This window comes from Oncorhynchus keta, chromosome 23 (assembly GCF_023373465.1).
Source record: "Oncorhynchus keta strain PuntledgeMale-10-30-2019 chromosome 23, Oket_V2, whole genome shotgun sequence".
Lineage (NCBI taxonomy): Eukaryota > Metazoa > Chordata > Actinopteri > Salmoniformes > Salmonidae > Oncorhynchus > Oncorhynchus keta.
Window position 1 is genome coordinate 23,883,978 of NC_068443.1, and position 15,652 is coordinate 23,899,629.

The 15,652-nt window shown below is 43.8% G+C and overlaps 1 protein-coding gene across 4 annotated transcripts in view; it reads right to left on the reverse strand.

The window, feature by feature from the left end:
* Positions 1–47: 47 nt before the first annotated feature.
* LOC118402027 (tetratricopeptide repeat protein 39C-like) overlaps positions 48–15,652 on the reverse strand; it is a 33,964-nt gene continuing 18,359 nt past the window's right edge. For 2 of the 4 annotated variants that reach the window (XR_008077415.1, XR_008077413.1), the window contains 12 exons: positions 15,373–15,484; positions 14,746–15,127; positions 12,342–12,510; positions 12,044–12,137; positions 11,835–11,942; positions 11,526–11,635; positions 10,185–10,308; positions 9,868–9,965; positions 9,634–9,738; positions 9,467–9,505; positions 1,142–7,460; positions 48–921 (listed from right to left, as the gene is read on the reverse strand). Coding sequence is in view for 1 of the 4 variants with exons in the window: in XM_035799845.2 (XP_035655738.1) it covers positions 7,368–7,460; positions 9,467–9,505; positions 9,634–9,738; positions 9,868–9,965; positions 10,185–10,308; positions 11,526–11,635; positions 11,835–11,942; positions 12,044–12,137; positions 12,342–12,510; positions 14,746–15,127; positions 15,373–15,484 (1,434 nt within the window). In the remaining 3 variants the exon portion in view is untranslated. Of the gene's footprint in view, positions 7,461–9,466; positions 9,506–9,633; positions 9,739–9,867; positions 9,966–10,184; positions 10,309–11,525; positions 11,636–11,834; positions 11,943–12,043; positions 12,138–12,341; positions 12,511–14,745; positions 15,128–15,372; positions 15,485–15,652 lie in introns of all 4 variants that reach the window. The other 2 variants (XR_008077414.1, XM_035799845.2) reach the window with 2 other exon arrangements.

The following is a 15,652-nucleotide window of genomic DNA, read 5'->3' on the forward strand; positions in this document are numbered from 1 at the left end:
GTAGTAATTGATTGCGTGATTGTACAATATCAAAATTGAGGCAGATAACAGATATACAGATAATTCATGCAATGCAGGAATTAAACATCTTTATTGAGTATTACCATCTTAAAATAATGCAAAGGAGAAAATGGCAACTACAAAAAGTAGGTCCTTCTCATGTAAAGACAGGATTGGTTGCTCTGGGGATTGTAGTTCCTAACAGCCTGTGGCAAGAAAAAAAGAGAGTCCATATATAACAGCATCATAACACAGCTTCTTCAACCACTTCTAATACCATAAGTTTATGTTCCTACATACATGGTAGTCATGGATGAAATTCATCAATACATAAACAAAAAATAACCATACATCTCATAGCGGCAACACATTTATCTATCTTGATTGTTGTTGGAGTGTGTGTCTGATCCTTTGTTGTGAAGCGATTCACATCTGTGGATGCTGTCCTTCTGCTGTAACCCTCCCTGGTTCTGTCCCACGTTGGTGACAGGGACCCAGCGTGAGGAGCCCACCCTTTGAGTTCCTCCTGGTGCCCACATGAGAGCAGTGAGCTGTGGCCCTGCTGCAGCCCCTGAGTCTGCTGCCTCACCTGGCGGTACTGCTGGGGGAAGTGGAAGACTGGGTCAGAATAGCATGATTGGGGATGAGGTTCCCAGTTTGTGAGCGGGGCAATGGGGCTAAGCCATGTGGTCGGTTTGCAGGCTGCCGTGGGACGACAAGGAGTGGGGTGGCATCAGATGCTAGAGTACTGGCCACAGTCCTAGTACATGGGGATGTTCTGCTCCAGGGAGTCATAGTGCATCATGGTCAGGGAGCTCTGGTAGGGGCAGATCATGCCACCCATCCTGCCCTGGGCCTCGGACCCAGTCAGGTGGAAGAGGTGCCAGTGGCTTCTGGTCCCACTGAGGCTGCTACACATGCCTGAGGAGATAGACAGGGAAAGAGAGAAACCATAAGACATGATGGAAGTCTCACAAATATCCCCCAGTATATCATGTCTGAAATATTAAGGTAAAACCTATAGATGAATCACGTTTACAGCTACGAACCAAAAAATGTATAGCTCAGATTTTTTTTTACAATATACTTTACAACTCAAATCTACTGACAGTGCAATGATTAGAACATTAAATGAACGCACTGAAATGTCTCACTGGGCCTGTGAAAACACTGGGGCATGAAGTTAGTCTGCAGTCCATGGTTGGGCAGAGCCATGTCCTGTGTCTCTGCAGCAGCAGGTTGCCATTACCCTGGGGAGTGGGTACTGTGGCCAATCCCAGGCGTTCCCTGGGGATACAGAGAGAAGGGACGGCACACCAAACAGGGGCCCTTAATAAGGCTCCTGCTCGGTGACTCCTGGACTCCAGCGGTATTAGCAACATAGCTGGGGGCCATCAGTGGCTCTTGGGCTAGCACCTGAGCTCTAGCTGCTACATAACTCGTTGATCTGGAGATATGTCACTCCAGGGAGGTTGGTCACAAAACATGGGGTCCTTGGTATCTCTGAAACAGCAGCAGAAGCCGCAGTCTGAGCTGGAGCCGGGCTGGCAGCTACAAGACTTGGGGCCCTGGGAATATTGGCTGAGGTCATAAGGACAGACAGGAAAGGGAGGCTCTTTCCATCTGGTCCCAGGCACAGTTGGCACACCAGACTGGGGGTGTTGGCCAGCTCTGGAGCAGGCAGTGAAAGGTAGACTAGGAAGGAGGTTCTGGTGTCTCCTGCGGGCATGAAGGTGGGTTGGCATGGTGGAGCAGACTGGGACTGAGTTTCCGCTGTTAAGGCAGTAGCGAGCGGTTGGAGCTGCACACTGGGGATGCTTGTCTCCTCTAGTGACACAACAGGAAGGCAACCATGATGTCGTCAGTCACTGCAGTAGGGAGATAGCATATTGGCCAATTCGGTCTGCACTGTGACCACAGAAGGACAAATCAGATTGGAGGATTGTGTCTCCACAGTTGCAACAGTAGGGGGACAAGCCAGCATGGAAGAGGGCCCAACGGATTAGAAGTCAACTGATTAATCGGAATGGCCGATTTAAAGTTTTCATAACAATCAGAAATCGGTCTTTTTGGACAGCAAATGCAGTAAGTTGCTAGCTAGCATTATATTTATCTTATAAAAAACAATCAATCCTAATCACTAGTTAACTACACATGGTTGATGATATTACTAGTTTATCTAGCGTGTCCTGCGTTGCATATAATCGATGCAATGTGCATTCTGAAAAAGGACTGTCGTTGCTCCAACGTGTATCTAACCATAAACATCAATGCCTTTCTTAAAATCGATACACAAGTAAATATTTTTAAACCTGCATATTTAGTTAATATTGCCTGCTAACATGAATTTCTTATAACTAGGTAAATTGTGTCACTTCTCTTGCAACAGAGTCAGGGTATATGCAGCAGTTTGGGCCGCCTGGCTCGTTGCGAACTGTGTGAAGACTATTTCTTCCTAACAAAGACAGCCAACTTCGCCAAACGGGGGATGATTTAACAAATCATGATTTCCGGATTCGACCATATTAATGACCAAAGGCTCGTATTTCTGTGTGTTATTATGTTATAATTAAGTCTATGATTTGATATTTGATAGAACAGTCTGACTGATCGGTGGTAGGCAGCAGCAGGCTCGTAAGCATTAATTCAAACAGCACTTTCGTGCGTTTTGCCAGCAGCTTTTCGCAATGCTTCAAGCTTTGCGCTGTTTATGACTTCAAGCCTATCAACTCTCGAGATTAGGCTGGTGTAACTGATGTGAAATGACTAGCTAGTTAGCGGTGTACGCGCTAATAGCGTTTCAAACGTCACTCGCTCTGAGACTTGGAGTAGTTGTTCCCCTTGCTCTGCAAGGGCCGCGGCTTTTGTGGAGTGATGGGTAACGATGCTTCGAGGGTGGCTGTTGTCGATGTGTTCCTGGTTCGAGCCCAGGTAAGGGCGAGGAGAGTACTGCCAGTACTGTTACACTGGCAATACGATAGTGCCTATAAGAACATCCAATAGTCAAAAGGTATATGATATACAAATGGTATAGAGAAATAGTCCTATAAATACTATATGAACTATAACCTAAAACCTCTTACCTTGGAATATTGAAGTCTCATGTTAAAAGGCACCACCAGCTTTCGTATGTTCTCATGTTCTGAGCACTTAAACGTTCGCTTTTTACATGGCACATATTGCACTTTTACTTACTTCTCCAACACTTTGTTTTTGCATTATTTAAACCAAATTGAATATGCTTCATTATTTATTTGAGGCTAAATTGATTTTTAGTGATGTATTAAAGTTAAAATAAGTGTTCATTCAGTATCGTTGTAATTGTCATTATTACAAATAAATACATTTAAAAAAATTGGCCGATTAACCTGTATCGGCTTTTTTTGGCCCTCCAATAATCGGTATCGGTGTAGAAAAATTATAGTCGGTCGACCTCTGGAACGGATGCTTGAACAGGAGTTGCTGGAGGAAGCCCCGAGTGGAGGAGAGTCCTGAGGGGACAACTCTGGCCCTGGGCAATGTCTGCTGGGATGGGCCCTCGGGACAGGGTGATGCTGGTGGTAGAGACCTGCAGGCCACACTCTTTCTGTTCACTGTCAGTAGATGTCCCTGCCATTGTGTCCGTAGCCTGGATGTCTCGGCTGCTGTAGGGCCGGTCACTAGGGACGAAGGGAAAAGGCTCCCTGACGTCCTCACATCTAGTTCCATTAGCAGGTTGCCTGGCTCCCACTCCAGAATTCACTTTGGGTGAGGGAACATTTCAGGACCTTGGACAGTGACCTGTGGCTGTACAGTCGTGGCCAAAAGTTGACAATGACACATATACATTTTCAAAGTCTGCTGCCTCAGTTTGTATGATGGCAATTTGCATATACTCCTGAATGTTATGAAGAGTGATCAGATGAATTGCAAAGTCCCTCTTTGCCATGCAAATTAACTGAATCCCCCCAAAACATTTCCACTGCATTTCAGCCTTGCCACAATAGGACCAGCTAACATCATGTCAGTGATTCTCTCGTTAACACAGGTGTGAGTGTTGACGAGGACAAGGCTGGAGATCACTCTGTCATGCTGATTGAGTTCGAATAACAGACTGGAAGCTTCAAAAGGAGGGTGATGCTTGGAATCATTGTTCTTCCTCTGTCAGGCATGGTTACCTGCAAGCAAACACATGCTGTCATCATTGCTTTGCACAAAAAAGGCTTCACAGGTAAGGATATTGCTGCCAGTAAGATTGCACCTAAATCAGCCATTTATCGGATCCTCAAGAACTTCAAGGAGAGCGGTTCAATTGTTGTGAAGAAGGCTTCAAGGGACCCAAGAAAGTCCAGCAAGCTACAGGACCGTCTCCTGGAGTTGATTCAGCTGGGGGACTGGGGAACCACCAGTACAGAGCTTGCTTAGGAATGGCAGCAGGCAGGTGTGAGTGCATCTGCACACACAGTGAGGTGAAGACTTTTGGAGGATGGCCTGGTGTCAAGAAGGGCAGCAAAGAAGCCAATTATCTCCAGGAAAAACATCAGGGCTGACTGATATTCTGCAAAAGGTACAGGGATTGGACTGCTGAGGACTGGGGTAAAGTTATTTTCTCTGATGAATCCCCTTTCTGATTGTTTGGGGCATCCGGGAAAAAACTTGGCCGGAGAAGACGAGGTGAGCACTACCATCAGTCCTGTGTCATGCCAACAGTAAAGCATCCTGAGACCATTCATGTGTGGGGTTGCTTCTCAGCCAAGGGAGTGGTCTCACTCACAATTTTGCCTAAGAACACAGCCATGAATAAAGAATGATATCAACACATCCCCTGAGAGCAACTTCTCCCAACCATCCAGGAACAGTTTGGTGACGAACAATTGCTTTTCCAGCATGATGGAGCACCTTGCCATAAGGCAAAAGTGATAACTAAGTGGCTCGGGGAACAAAACATTAATATTTTGGGTCCATGGCCAGGAAACTCCCCAGACCTTAATCCCAGAGAACTTGCGGTCAATCCTCAAGAGGCGGGTGGACAAACAAAAACCCACAAATTCTAACAAACTCCAAGCATTGATTATGCAAGAATGGGCTGCCTTCAGTCAGGATGTGGCCCAGAAGTTAATTGACAGCATTGCAGGGATGATAGCAGAGGTCGTGAAAAAGAAGGGTCAACACTGCAAATATTGACTCTTTGCATCAACTTCATGTGATTCTCAAAAGCCTTTGACACTTATGAAATGTTTGTAATTATACTTCAGTATTCCATAGTAACATCTGACAAATATCTAAAGACACTGAAGCAGCAAACTTTCTGGAAATTAATATTTGTGTCATTCTCTATTTGTGGCCACAACTGTACTTGTTTTTACAGCCTTATTCTTGTTCGTGTAGACTGGAAAGGGGATACCTAGTCAGATGCACAACTGAATGCATTTAACCCATCACCAGGGGCAGCATTAAAAGCAGATTATGATTTACAAGATGGAAACTAAAAGGAACTGATTTTGCTTGGGACACATACCCTGCATGCCAGTTTGATAGAATTCTAATTGATTGACCCGTTTTGATAAACAACAACAACAACAAGCAGCATGACAGCTGATGAGAAAAAGTCACTTAGAATTCAGGGCCACAAAAGGCTCTCATTGTTTCATAAGATCATCAATAGGCATGCTTGGTTTCTCTGCGAAACAATGCAAAGTGATTAGGTCAATAATCAAATGTATTAAAGTTTTACATGCATCAGACTACTGTGGTCTACTAGAATTCAAGCACAGAATAGCCTACTGTCTCTGAAGAAGACCGCTGTGAAGGCAGGAATAGTTTCTGGTTGATACTTGACCACAGCCTTGCTCATTCCCTCAATCAAATCCTTGAATTCCGTCAAAATATTCAACACTCTCCGCAAATGAGGCTTTTAACTGCTAATGAGTTACCAGTTGTTTTGAACGAGGCATATCAGATATGATAACTTGTCAGGTAACCCATTTCTATATCAAACAATATGGACAGTTCTATCACTTTTGGCAAGGGTTGATTTAACTTTCAATGGTAAAGCACCTGAAGGCCTGCCTGAACACCACAGTCAATCATTATTTCATAACTAATTCAAATGTATTGCTTCAATTCTTTTAAAGCTTGTTAGTGATAAAAAAAATATATACAAAAAATAAATAAATCACTAACTGCCAAAGAACTAAGCTACAGATGAAAACTGGCCAAATCTGCCATTTACAGAAATGTTAATTGAGATGTACTGTCCCTAACAAATAAATTAATAATGAGACTACATGCATCTTAAAACACATTATGGAAATAAAATGGCCATAGATTTAAGAGATGTATTTTTTTAACACATGATCTTATACATAAAAAAAACACAGCAACAAAGGAAAACCAGTCTCCAACAAATACAAGTACAGCAGAGTGTAGATGTTATACACATAAGTGAGTGCCAAAAGGACAATGTAATTTAGCTAGTACCATATCCATAGTATTAAAGTATATTTACAGTGATATGAATAGGGGTTTTCCCTTTCAATGTTAATAGACTTGTTATTAAAACCAGTAAAAACATTTTTTTTTTAAGTAACAACGTTGTAACATGTTTGAGGAAATCTGCTTATATTACCATCTTTAATGGATTCACAATGTCTATAACCTAAGGTCAATTTACAGTGACAATGGCCAGGTGATGAGTAGTAGCACAGGGATTGTGCATTCAGATAGTTTACTACTGTAAGAGCAACAGGACTTTGAGGTCATCTGGCAGAAACCTAGACAGTAGGGTTTCTATGGCACAAGTTCACTGCTTTATAATGAAGTGGCATACACCGTTTTCAATCAGAACCCTTTCATATCTTATGGGAGAAAGATATTATTGTACTATTCACATTCTAGCCATTTAGCAGACTCTCGTATCCAAAGCGACGTACAGGAGCAATTGGGTTAATGCCTTGCTCAAGGGCATGTCGACAGATGTTTCACCTAGTCGGCTCAGGGATTTGAACCAGCAACCTTTCAGTTACTGGCCCAACACTCTTAACCATTAGACTACCTGCTGTCTCACTGACAGACTTTCCCCCAATATATTTTTCCTTGGTAAAAAGAGTTACATTTGCCTCCCAGCAGCAACTACTGTACATATTTGATCTGGTTGAAACACACGATTACACTTCAGTAGTCTGCACTATCCCTCCAGGAGATTCACTGTAAACTACGCATTACAAACTTGATGGCACATTCATTACACAAACATAAGTCAACTGAAACAAACACATTGCAGTGAACCATCACAGTGAAGATCAAGATGGCTTCTGGAGTTGTTTCCAGATCCTTCTACCCTCAAAGCAGAGCTAGGGTGGATGTACAGTGGAGGAATGGGGCAGTAGTCAAGGTGGGGCCACCTCCTTCCTCATGGAAGCCAGAGCTGAGTGGATGCGTACATGGAGCCTGTTCTCAAAGTCATAGCCAGAAAAGTCATCCTGTAGAAACAAACACAGATTACTACATCACATATAACATCCTCAAAAGGGCACATACTGGTAAGGAAATATTCCAAATCAAAGTTTATTTGTCCCGTGCGCCGAATACAATAGGTTCACCTTACAGTGAAATGCTGACTTACAGGCTCTAACCAATAGTGCAAAAAAGGTATTAGGTGAACAAAAGGTAAGTAAAAAAATAAAACTACAGTAAAAAGACAGGCTATATACAGTAGCGAGGCTACATAGACACTGGTTAGTCAGGCTGATTGAGGTTAGTATGTACATGTAGATATGGTTAAAGTGACTATGCATATATGATGACCAGAGAGTAGCAGTAGCGTAAAAGGGGTTTGGCGGGTGGCGGGACAGAATGCAAATAGCCCGGTTAGCCAATGTGTGGGACCACTGGTTGGTCAGCCCAATTGAGGTAGTATGTACATGAGTGTATAGTTAAAGTGACTATGCTAATATGATAGAGAGTAGCAGCAGCGTAAAAAGAGGGTTTGGGGGGAGGGGGAACACAATGCAAATAGTCCCGGTAGCCATTTGATTACCTGTTCAGGTAATCTTGGGGGTAAAAACTGTTGAGAAGCCTTTTTGTCCTAGACTTGGCACTCCGGTACCGCTTGCCATGCGGTAGTAGAGAGAACAGTCAGTGGCTGGGGTCCTTGACAATTTTTAGGGCCTTCCACTGACACCGCCTGGTGTAGAGGTCCTGGATGGCAGGCAGCTTAGCCTCAGTGATGTACTGGGTCGTACGCACTACCCTCTGTAGTACCTTGCGGTCAGAGGCCGAGGAATTGCCGTACCAGGCAGTGATGCAACCAGTCAGGATGCTCTCGATGTTGCAGCTGTAGAACCTTTTGAGGATCTCAGGACCCATGCCAAATCTTTTTAGTTTCCTGAGGGGGAGTAGGCTTTGTCGTGCCCTCTTCATGACTGTCTTGGTGTGTTTGGACCATTCTAGTTTGTTCTTGATATGGACACCGAGGAACTTGGAAGCTCTCAACCTGCTCCACTACAGCCCCGTCGATGAGAATGGGGGAGTGCTTGGTCCTCCTTTTCCTGTAGTCCACAATCATCTCCTTAGTCTTGGCTACATTGAGGGATAGGTTGTTATTCTGTCACCACATGGCCAGGTCTCTGACCTCTTCCCCATAGGCTGTCTCGTCGTTGTCTGTGATCACTGTTGTGTCGTCTGCAAACTTAATGGTGTTGGAGTCGTGCCTGGCCATGCAGTCATGGGTGAACAGGGAGTAGAGGAGGGGACTGAGCACGCACCCCTGTGGAGCTCCAGTGTTGAGGATCAGCGTGGCAGATGTGTTGCTACTTACCCTCACCACCTGGGGGCTGCCCATCAGAAAGTCCAGGATCCAGTTGCAGAGGGAGGTGTTTAGTCCCAGGAGACTTAGCTTAGTGATGAGCTTTGAGGGTACTATGGTGTTGAACGCTGAGCTGTAGTCAATGAATAGCATTCTCACATAAGTGTTCCTTTTGTCCAGATGGGAAGGGCAGTGTGGAGTGCAATAGAGATTGCATCATCTGTGGATCTGTTTGGGCAGTATGCAAATCAGAGTGGGTCTAGGGTTTCTGGGATAATGGTGTTGATGTGAGCCATTACTTTCAAAGCACTTCATGGCTATGGACGTGAGTGCTACGGGTCTGTAGTCACTTAGGCAGGTTGCCTTTGTGTTCTTGGGCACAGGGACTATGGTGGTCTACTTGAAACATGTTGGTATTACAGACTCAATCAGAGACATGTTGAACATGTCAGTGAAGACACCTGCCAGTTGGTCAGCACATGCCCGGAGCACACATCCTGGTAATCAGTCTGGCCCCGCAGCCTTGTGTATGCTGACCTGTTTAACGGTCTTACTCACGGCGGCTACGTAAATCATTTCAAATGCATATCATGAATGCCAGTCCCAAATCATTCCAGATACTATAACTGACAACTACAAGTTCCAAAAATACACTATAGGTGGAAGAAAGTTCTACTGTACCTTGGCCTGAAGCATCAGAGCTCTGCCCTTCGCTTCAGACTGAGCAGAGAAGAAAACCACAATCAGATATACTCAATCAACTACTGTATTTAACATATACTTTCTCTCCTCCGGGTTGACACATTGCACAATACAATATAGCAACACACTGTATACACTGAGCTCACCTCAGGGCTGTCCAGTAAAACACAGCCCAACTCGTAGCAGGAGTAGGGCTGCACATAGGAGTTGTTCTGACGACCCACCTCATCTCCTGCAGCCAGATGGAAGCACTGCAATGTTCAATGAAACATAATGAAGAGTAGTAAACATTCACTATTCTCATTACACTAACATTTGCAGATACATATGATGGGTGTACTTTGTTTTCAATACATATCAATGGGGTGGTGAGACAGAACCTCAATGGCGTCTTTTATGTTGCCGAGACATCTGTGTATGTCACCAAGAAGCAGGTTTTTCAGGCCGGCAATTGAGACGTCATCTAGTTCCTGCAGAACTAAGGAGACAGACAACCCACAGAGTTTCCTTCCACATTCACAGGAATGCACGTTTATGGCACCACAACAACGACTCACACAAATTGTTCTGTGTGTGTGTGCGGTCCTTCACAACCAAAAGAGAATAGTCTATAATTGATTTGTGTTGCAAACATGGTAGTTGGGACTGAGAATTTGATCATGTGTAGTTTGTCGATGTATGTTCTCACACTGTGTACCTTGGCTCATGATCTGTAGCTTAGAGGTGCAGCAGTTCGGCAGAGCCTTCCACAGGTAAAGTACCTCGATCACAGCCAGGACACACAGCTCTCTGGAAGGGGAGTGTTTCCTTAGCCTCTCCGCCTGCACACACACTACCATCTCAGTCAAGATGCAAAATTCTGCCTACCACATAATCAACTGCCAATTTTCCTCCAAATAATGACTTCAGATCACATTGAAACTGTACAACAATGAAAAAGATTAATTCTCATTAGAAGTAACAATTCACATACACCACCGTTCAAAAGTTTGGGGTCACTTAGAAATGTCCTTGTTTTTTAAAGAAAAGCACTTTTTTGTCCATTAAAATAACATAAAATTGACCAGAATAATGTTGTAAATGACTATTGTAGCTGGAAACGGCTGATTCTTTATGCAATATCTACAGAGGCCCATTATCATCAACCATCCCTCCTGTGTTAGCTAATCCAAGTTTATCATTTTAAAAATTGATCATTAGAAAACCCCCAGTCTGAGATATGGCTTTTTCTTTGCAATTCTGCCTAGAAGGCCAGCATCCCGGGGTCGCCTCTTCACTGTTGACGTTGAGGCTGTGGTTTTGCGGGTATTATTTAATTAAGCTGTCAGTAGCGGACTTGTGAGGCGTCTGTTTCTCAAACTAGACACTAATGTACTTCTCCTCTTGCTCAGTTGTGCACCGGGGCCGCCCACTCCTCTTTCTATTCTGGTTAGAGACAGTTTGTGCTGTTCTGTGAAGGACGTTATACATAGCGTTGTACAAGATCATCAGTTTCTTGGCAATTTCTCACACGAAAAGCCTTCATTTCTCAGAACAAGAATAGACTGACGAGTTTCAGAAGAAGGTTATTTGCTTCTGGCCATTTTGACCCTGTAATCAAACCCACAAATGCTGATGCTCCAGATACTCAACTAGTCTACAGAAGGCCAGTTGTAATTGCTTCTTTAAATCAGCGCAACAGTTTTCAGCTGTGATAACATAATTGCAAAATGGTTTTCTAAAGATCAATTAGCCTTTTAAAATGATAAACTTGGATCAGCTAACACAACATTGGAACACAGGAATGATGGTTGCTGATAATGGGCCTCTGTACGCCTATGTAGATATTCCATCAAAAAATCTGCTGTTTCCAGCTACAACAGTCATTTACAACATTAACAATTTATACACTGTATTTCTGATCAATTTGATGTTCTTTTAAAAATGGACAAAAAAATGAGCTTTTCTTTAAAAAAACAAGGACATTTCTAAGTGACCCCAAACTTTTGAACAGTAGTATAGATCTATAGAAATGTGCTGTTGCCAGTCCCACATTCACCCTCTTCATAGAGAACTGTTCTATCTGATTGTTCTTCCGTTTCAGAAGCGTATGCACATCCTTGAAGACAGCGGCAGCCCCCTCCAGATCTCCTGATGCTCCCTGGGACACTATAGAGGACCACAGAGACAAGGCCCAGAGGTTAGAATCTGCATGGGGATGTATGCCATTATCGCTAATAGGCTCAGAAGCTTTTCATTCAGCTGAATTAGCATTCCCAGTACTTATTTTACCTTTGAAAAGAATGAAAACAAGAGGATGTTCTAACCTCAACACCAATTGAGTGACCTCTAACCTTTGCCCTCTCACCTCCAGTTAGGTAGGCGTAGTAGCACTGGGACCAGCGTGACTCAGTTGCCAGACGCTGAAAGGCCCTGTAGGCGTCACTGTACCTCAGCTCGATCATACTGCACCACCCTGAGAAGAGCAGAGAGAATGGACTGTCACTCAGAAACAACAAGGAACGGAGAGCATTAGTTAGAGATGATGTTGAAGTGAAGAGGGATAGAAGCGTGTACCTATTTCATACAAACACACATGCTGGATCTCTCTCTGGTCTGTAGCCAGCTCCAATGCATTTTGGAAGGACATCAAGGCACTGTTGATCTGGCACTAGAAGTGGAGAGGAGAGAGGGGGAAGAAGACCAACACACTACATCCACAGTCCTAGACACAGTTTACCTTGTGTTGTTATTTATACTCATTTCTTGGCAGGGTACACTATAGCACAAAAATAACTTAGAGGCGTTCAGGTTGTACCTCGTTTAACTCATTTTTAAATGTTTTCCCTCTACTGAACATAACCCAGGTCATTACCTCCAGGCGCTGCACCCTGCCCTTGAAGAACAAGAAGAGGGAGGAGTTAGGGTATACAGGCTCCTTCCTCTGGAGGATAGCCTTAGCCTCCATCAGGCCGGCCTGTGTGTCTGAGCCGTCCAGGGCAAAAAAGGGTTGCACTACCGTATAGTACCACAAGAGGGCCAACCTGCCACAGGGGGACAGAAATCCTCGTTATTGGGAAAGGAAAAGGACGATTCCTAGTTGAACAACTGAATGCCTTCAACTGAAATGTGTCTTACGCATTTAACCCAACCCCTCAGCTTGGGGATTTGATCCAGCAACCTTTCGGTTACTGGCCCAACATGACAACAGTGACCACGTTTACATGCACACAGTATTCTGGATAGTACCTCATATCCCACTTAAGGGATAGTTCAGGATAAGCCGTTTCCAGGCACCTTTGATATCCCGCTCACAAGTGCCCATGAATAAATAATATTTCTCAATTAAGTTCATATGGGTTAAATGAAATTGTACCCGAAACATGGACACTGACTGTAGGCCTATAACATCTCACATGTAGAGTAATATAATATTAACTCCTGCAGAAGTATGCATTTCTTGGAGTAAAATTATACAAATGTTTAAAAAAAGAATCTTAGGAACAGGAGTGGAGAAATTTGATTACTTTCAGCATCTCTTGAGAAAATGCAAATGTATTGTGTTAATGTTATGCAAGCAGATAGTATTTCAACCACATAACATATGCAACCAAGACAAACTGAAGTCCTATCAGAAATGTTTAATCGTTTTCTCAGCTATTAATTTCCTTAAAACCGGTCAAGCTGATGACATTTGGACATTTTGCACAGGACCAATCTTTCCACTGTGTTGGAGTTACTGCATGTTCTACCCAAACCCGAAAATAAACATAGTAATCTAGTTAACATGGTAAAGTACTAATGCATTCATTGTTTCTATCAAATGCTATAAATTCTGGTGAGCACTACTTTATTTAGTCTTCTCGGGTAACAAGTTATGACAAGAGAAGCTGCATGTCAGCTCGAACTATAAGTAGAATGTTGTCTAAATTAGGGGTGAATGTAGTCAGTAGTCTATACGGTCCAGTACGGCGTATCAGCAAATAAATGATTATGGAATTATTGAACTGCGCAGGTAGCCTACTTTTTGAAGGGATTTGTTTGACAATCAGATGAAAACACACAAACGTATCCCGTCTAAGATCAGGATATCCCAGCCATCTTATCTATCTACCTATTTTTGGGTTATTGTAAATGGGATATGATATTTATATGCTCCAACTCAAAAACAGAATACTTGAGTATCCAACATAATAATTGGATATTGGTGTGCATGTAAAGGTGTTCATGAGAGTTTTACTGGTGAATATCAGCATTCAGAGGGTCAGTCAAGAAACCAGGACATATCACATCTGTCGGTAAACATACGACTGATTTCAAGTTGAAAAGCTTGCTACCAAACTCAGCAGATAAGTCGGCAGATAACAGTCAAAAATCTGCAGAATCAACCGTGACATGCAGCTTAGATGTGAAAGCAACAGCACTTGAATGACCAAGTCATATTTTCCTTCAGGCAAAATAAAGTTAATCTTATCTTAAAATGTTGAACATGTGTACTCAATTATTTAAATTTGATTTAACTAGGCAAGTCAGATAAGAACAAATTCTTATTTACAATGACGGCATACCCCGGCCAAACCCTAACCCGGATGACGCTGGGCCAATTGTGCGCCGCCCTATGGGACTCCCAATCACGACCGATTGTGATACAGCCTAGAATCGAACCAGGGTCTGTAGTGACGCCTCTAGCACTGAGATGCAGTGCCGATGCGCCAATCGGGAGCCCCTCCTCCTAAAATAATCTTTGTTTTCTGCCAAGGCATTGATGGGAGGCATCAGTTTAACCAGGGGCTAGGGTCAGCTCCTCTCGATTATTACAGCAGTTTACATTTTAGTCATTTTGCAGACGCTCTTATCCAGAGCAAATTACGGTTCAGTGCCTTGCTCAAGGGCACAGACAGATGTTTCACCTAGTCAACTCAGAGATTTGAAGCAGTAACTTTTGAGTTACTGGCCCAACGCTCTTAACCACTAGGCTACCTGCCGCCCTTCATCTTGGCCTGACTAATGGGTTTCAGGCCTGTTAAAGGCTGTAGTTGCCTTCCAAATGGCACCCAATTCCCTGCATAGTACACTATTGATGTCAAAAAAAGTAGTGTACTATATAGGGAATAGGATGCCATTTGGGAGGCAGAATGTGTCTTCTGGCGTCTGCTGTGGATGTGTCGGCAGAATCAAACAGTCACCACAGTCAGAAAAAGTGTAAATAAACCAAGACACAAAAAAAATGCATTTTGACACCCAATGTCCCTGTTGTCAGTAGTGGTACTCCTACTCACGTAGCTAGGGGGGCCTTCATGTCCTTACTTTCACTGGCATACGTAAGGGCGGACAGCCCCTGGTGGCGGTCGCCAGGGAAACCCAGAAGGTTGACGATCTTCAGCAGGTGTGGCGGTACCATGGAGATGCACAGGTGGAACAGGCCGTAGCCAAAACTGACCGAGCCCTTGAGCCTCTCCAGGGCCTCCGGGCTCACCCCATTGGTCATCTGGGTTGGGGGCGTGGCGTGGTTGCGGTTGGCCTGTTCAGTGGATGGAGAGGGAGACCCTTGCTGGTCGGAGGACCTCCTCTTGCTGCAATCCTGCAGCTGGCTGATGTCGCTATAACACTTGTTGTACATCTTCCAGGCTTTGCGGAGGATCCAGCCTCCTCTGATGTATGCTGGGTGGGTTTGGGAGAGGAGGTCCATGAGAAATAACACACATAAACCAGGACATCTGAGTCCTGAGAGACATGGTCTACATACCAATGTGCATTATAGAATACAACTTATTGGACATGCATTATAAATCAGTATGCAAGAGCGGATATTGAAACAACACAGTGCAGCCAATCAGTCAAATACATGGTTCATCAGTCAGCTATAAGCCTACATGTAGGTCAAGGTAGAAGTGATGAGGTCTCACATGAGAGTTCCTGTTTGATGAAAGAGAGGACAGCGAGGTACACCTGGCAGTCTGCCACAATGATCTGTCTCTGGAGACGGTCTACTATTGCCACCCCTGACCTCTGGGAGTCCTGGAGGAAGGCAAAACAGACAGTGAGCACAGTGACATCTATAGATGTCAACATCCAAGTTTTAGAGCAAGGCCAAATACGCATGTCAGTAAACATTGTCAATGTTATATACAGTTGAAGTCGGAAGTTTTTTAACCACTCTACAAATGTCTTGTTAACAGACTAGAG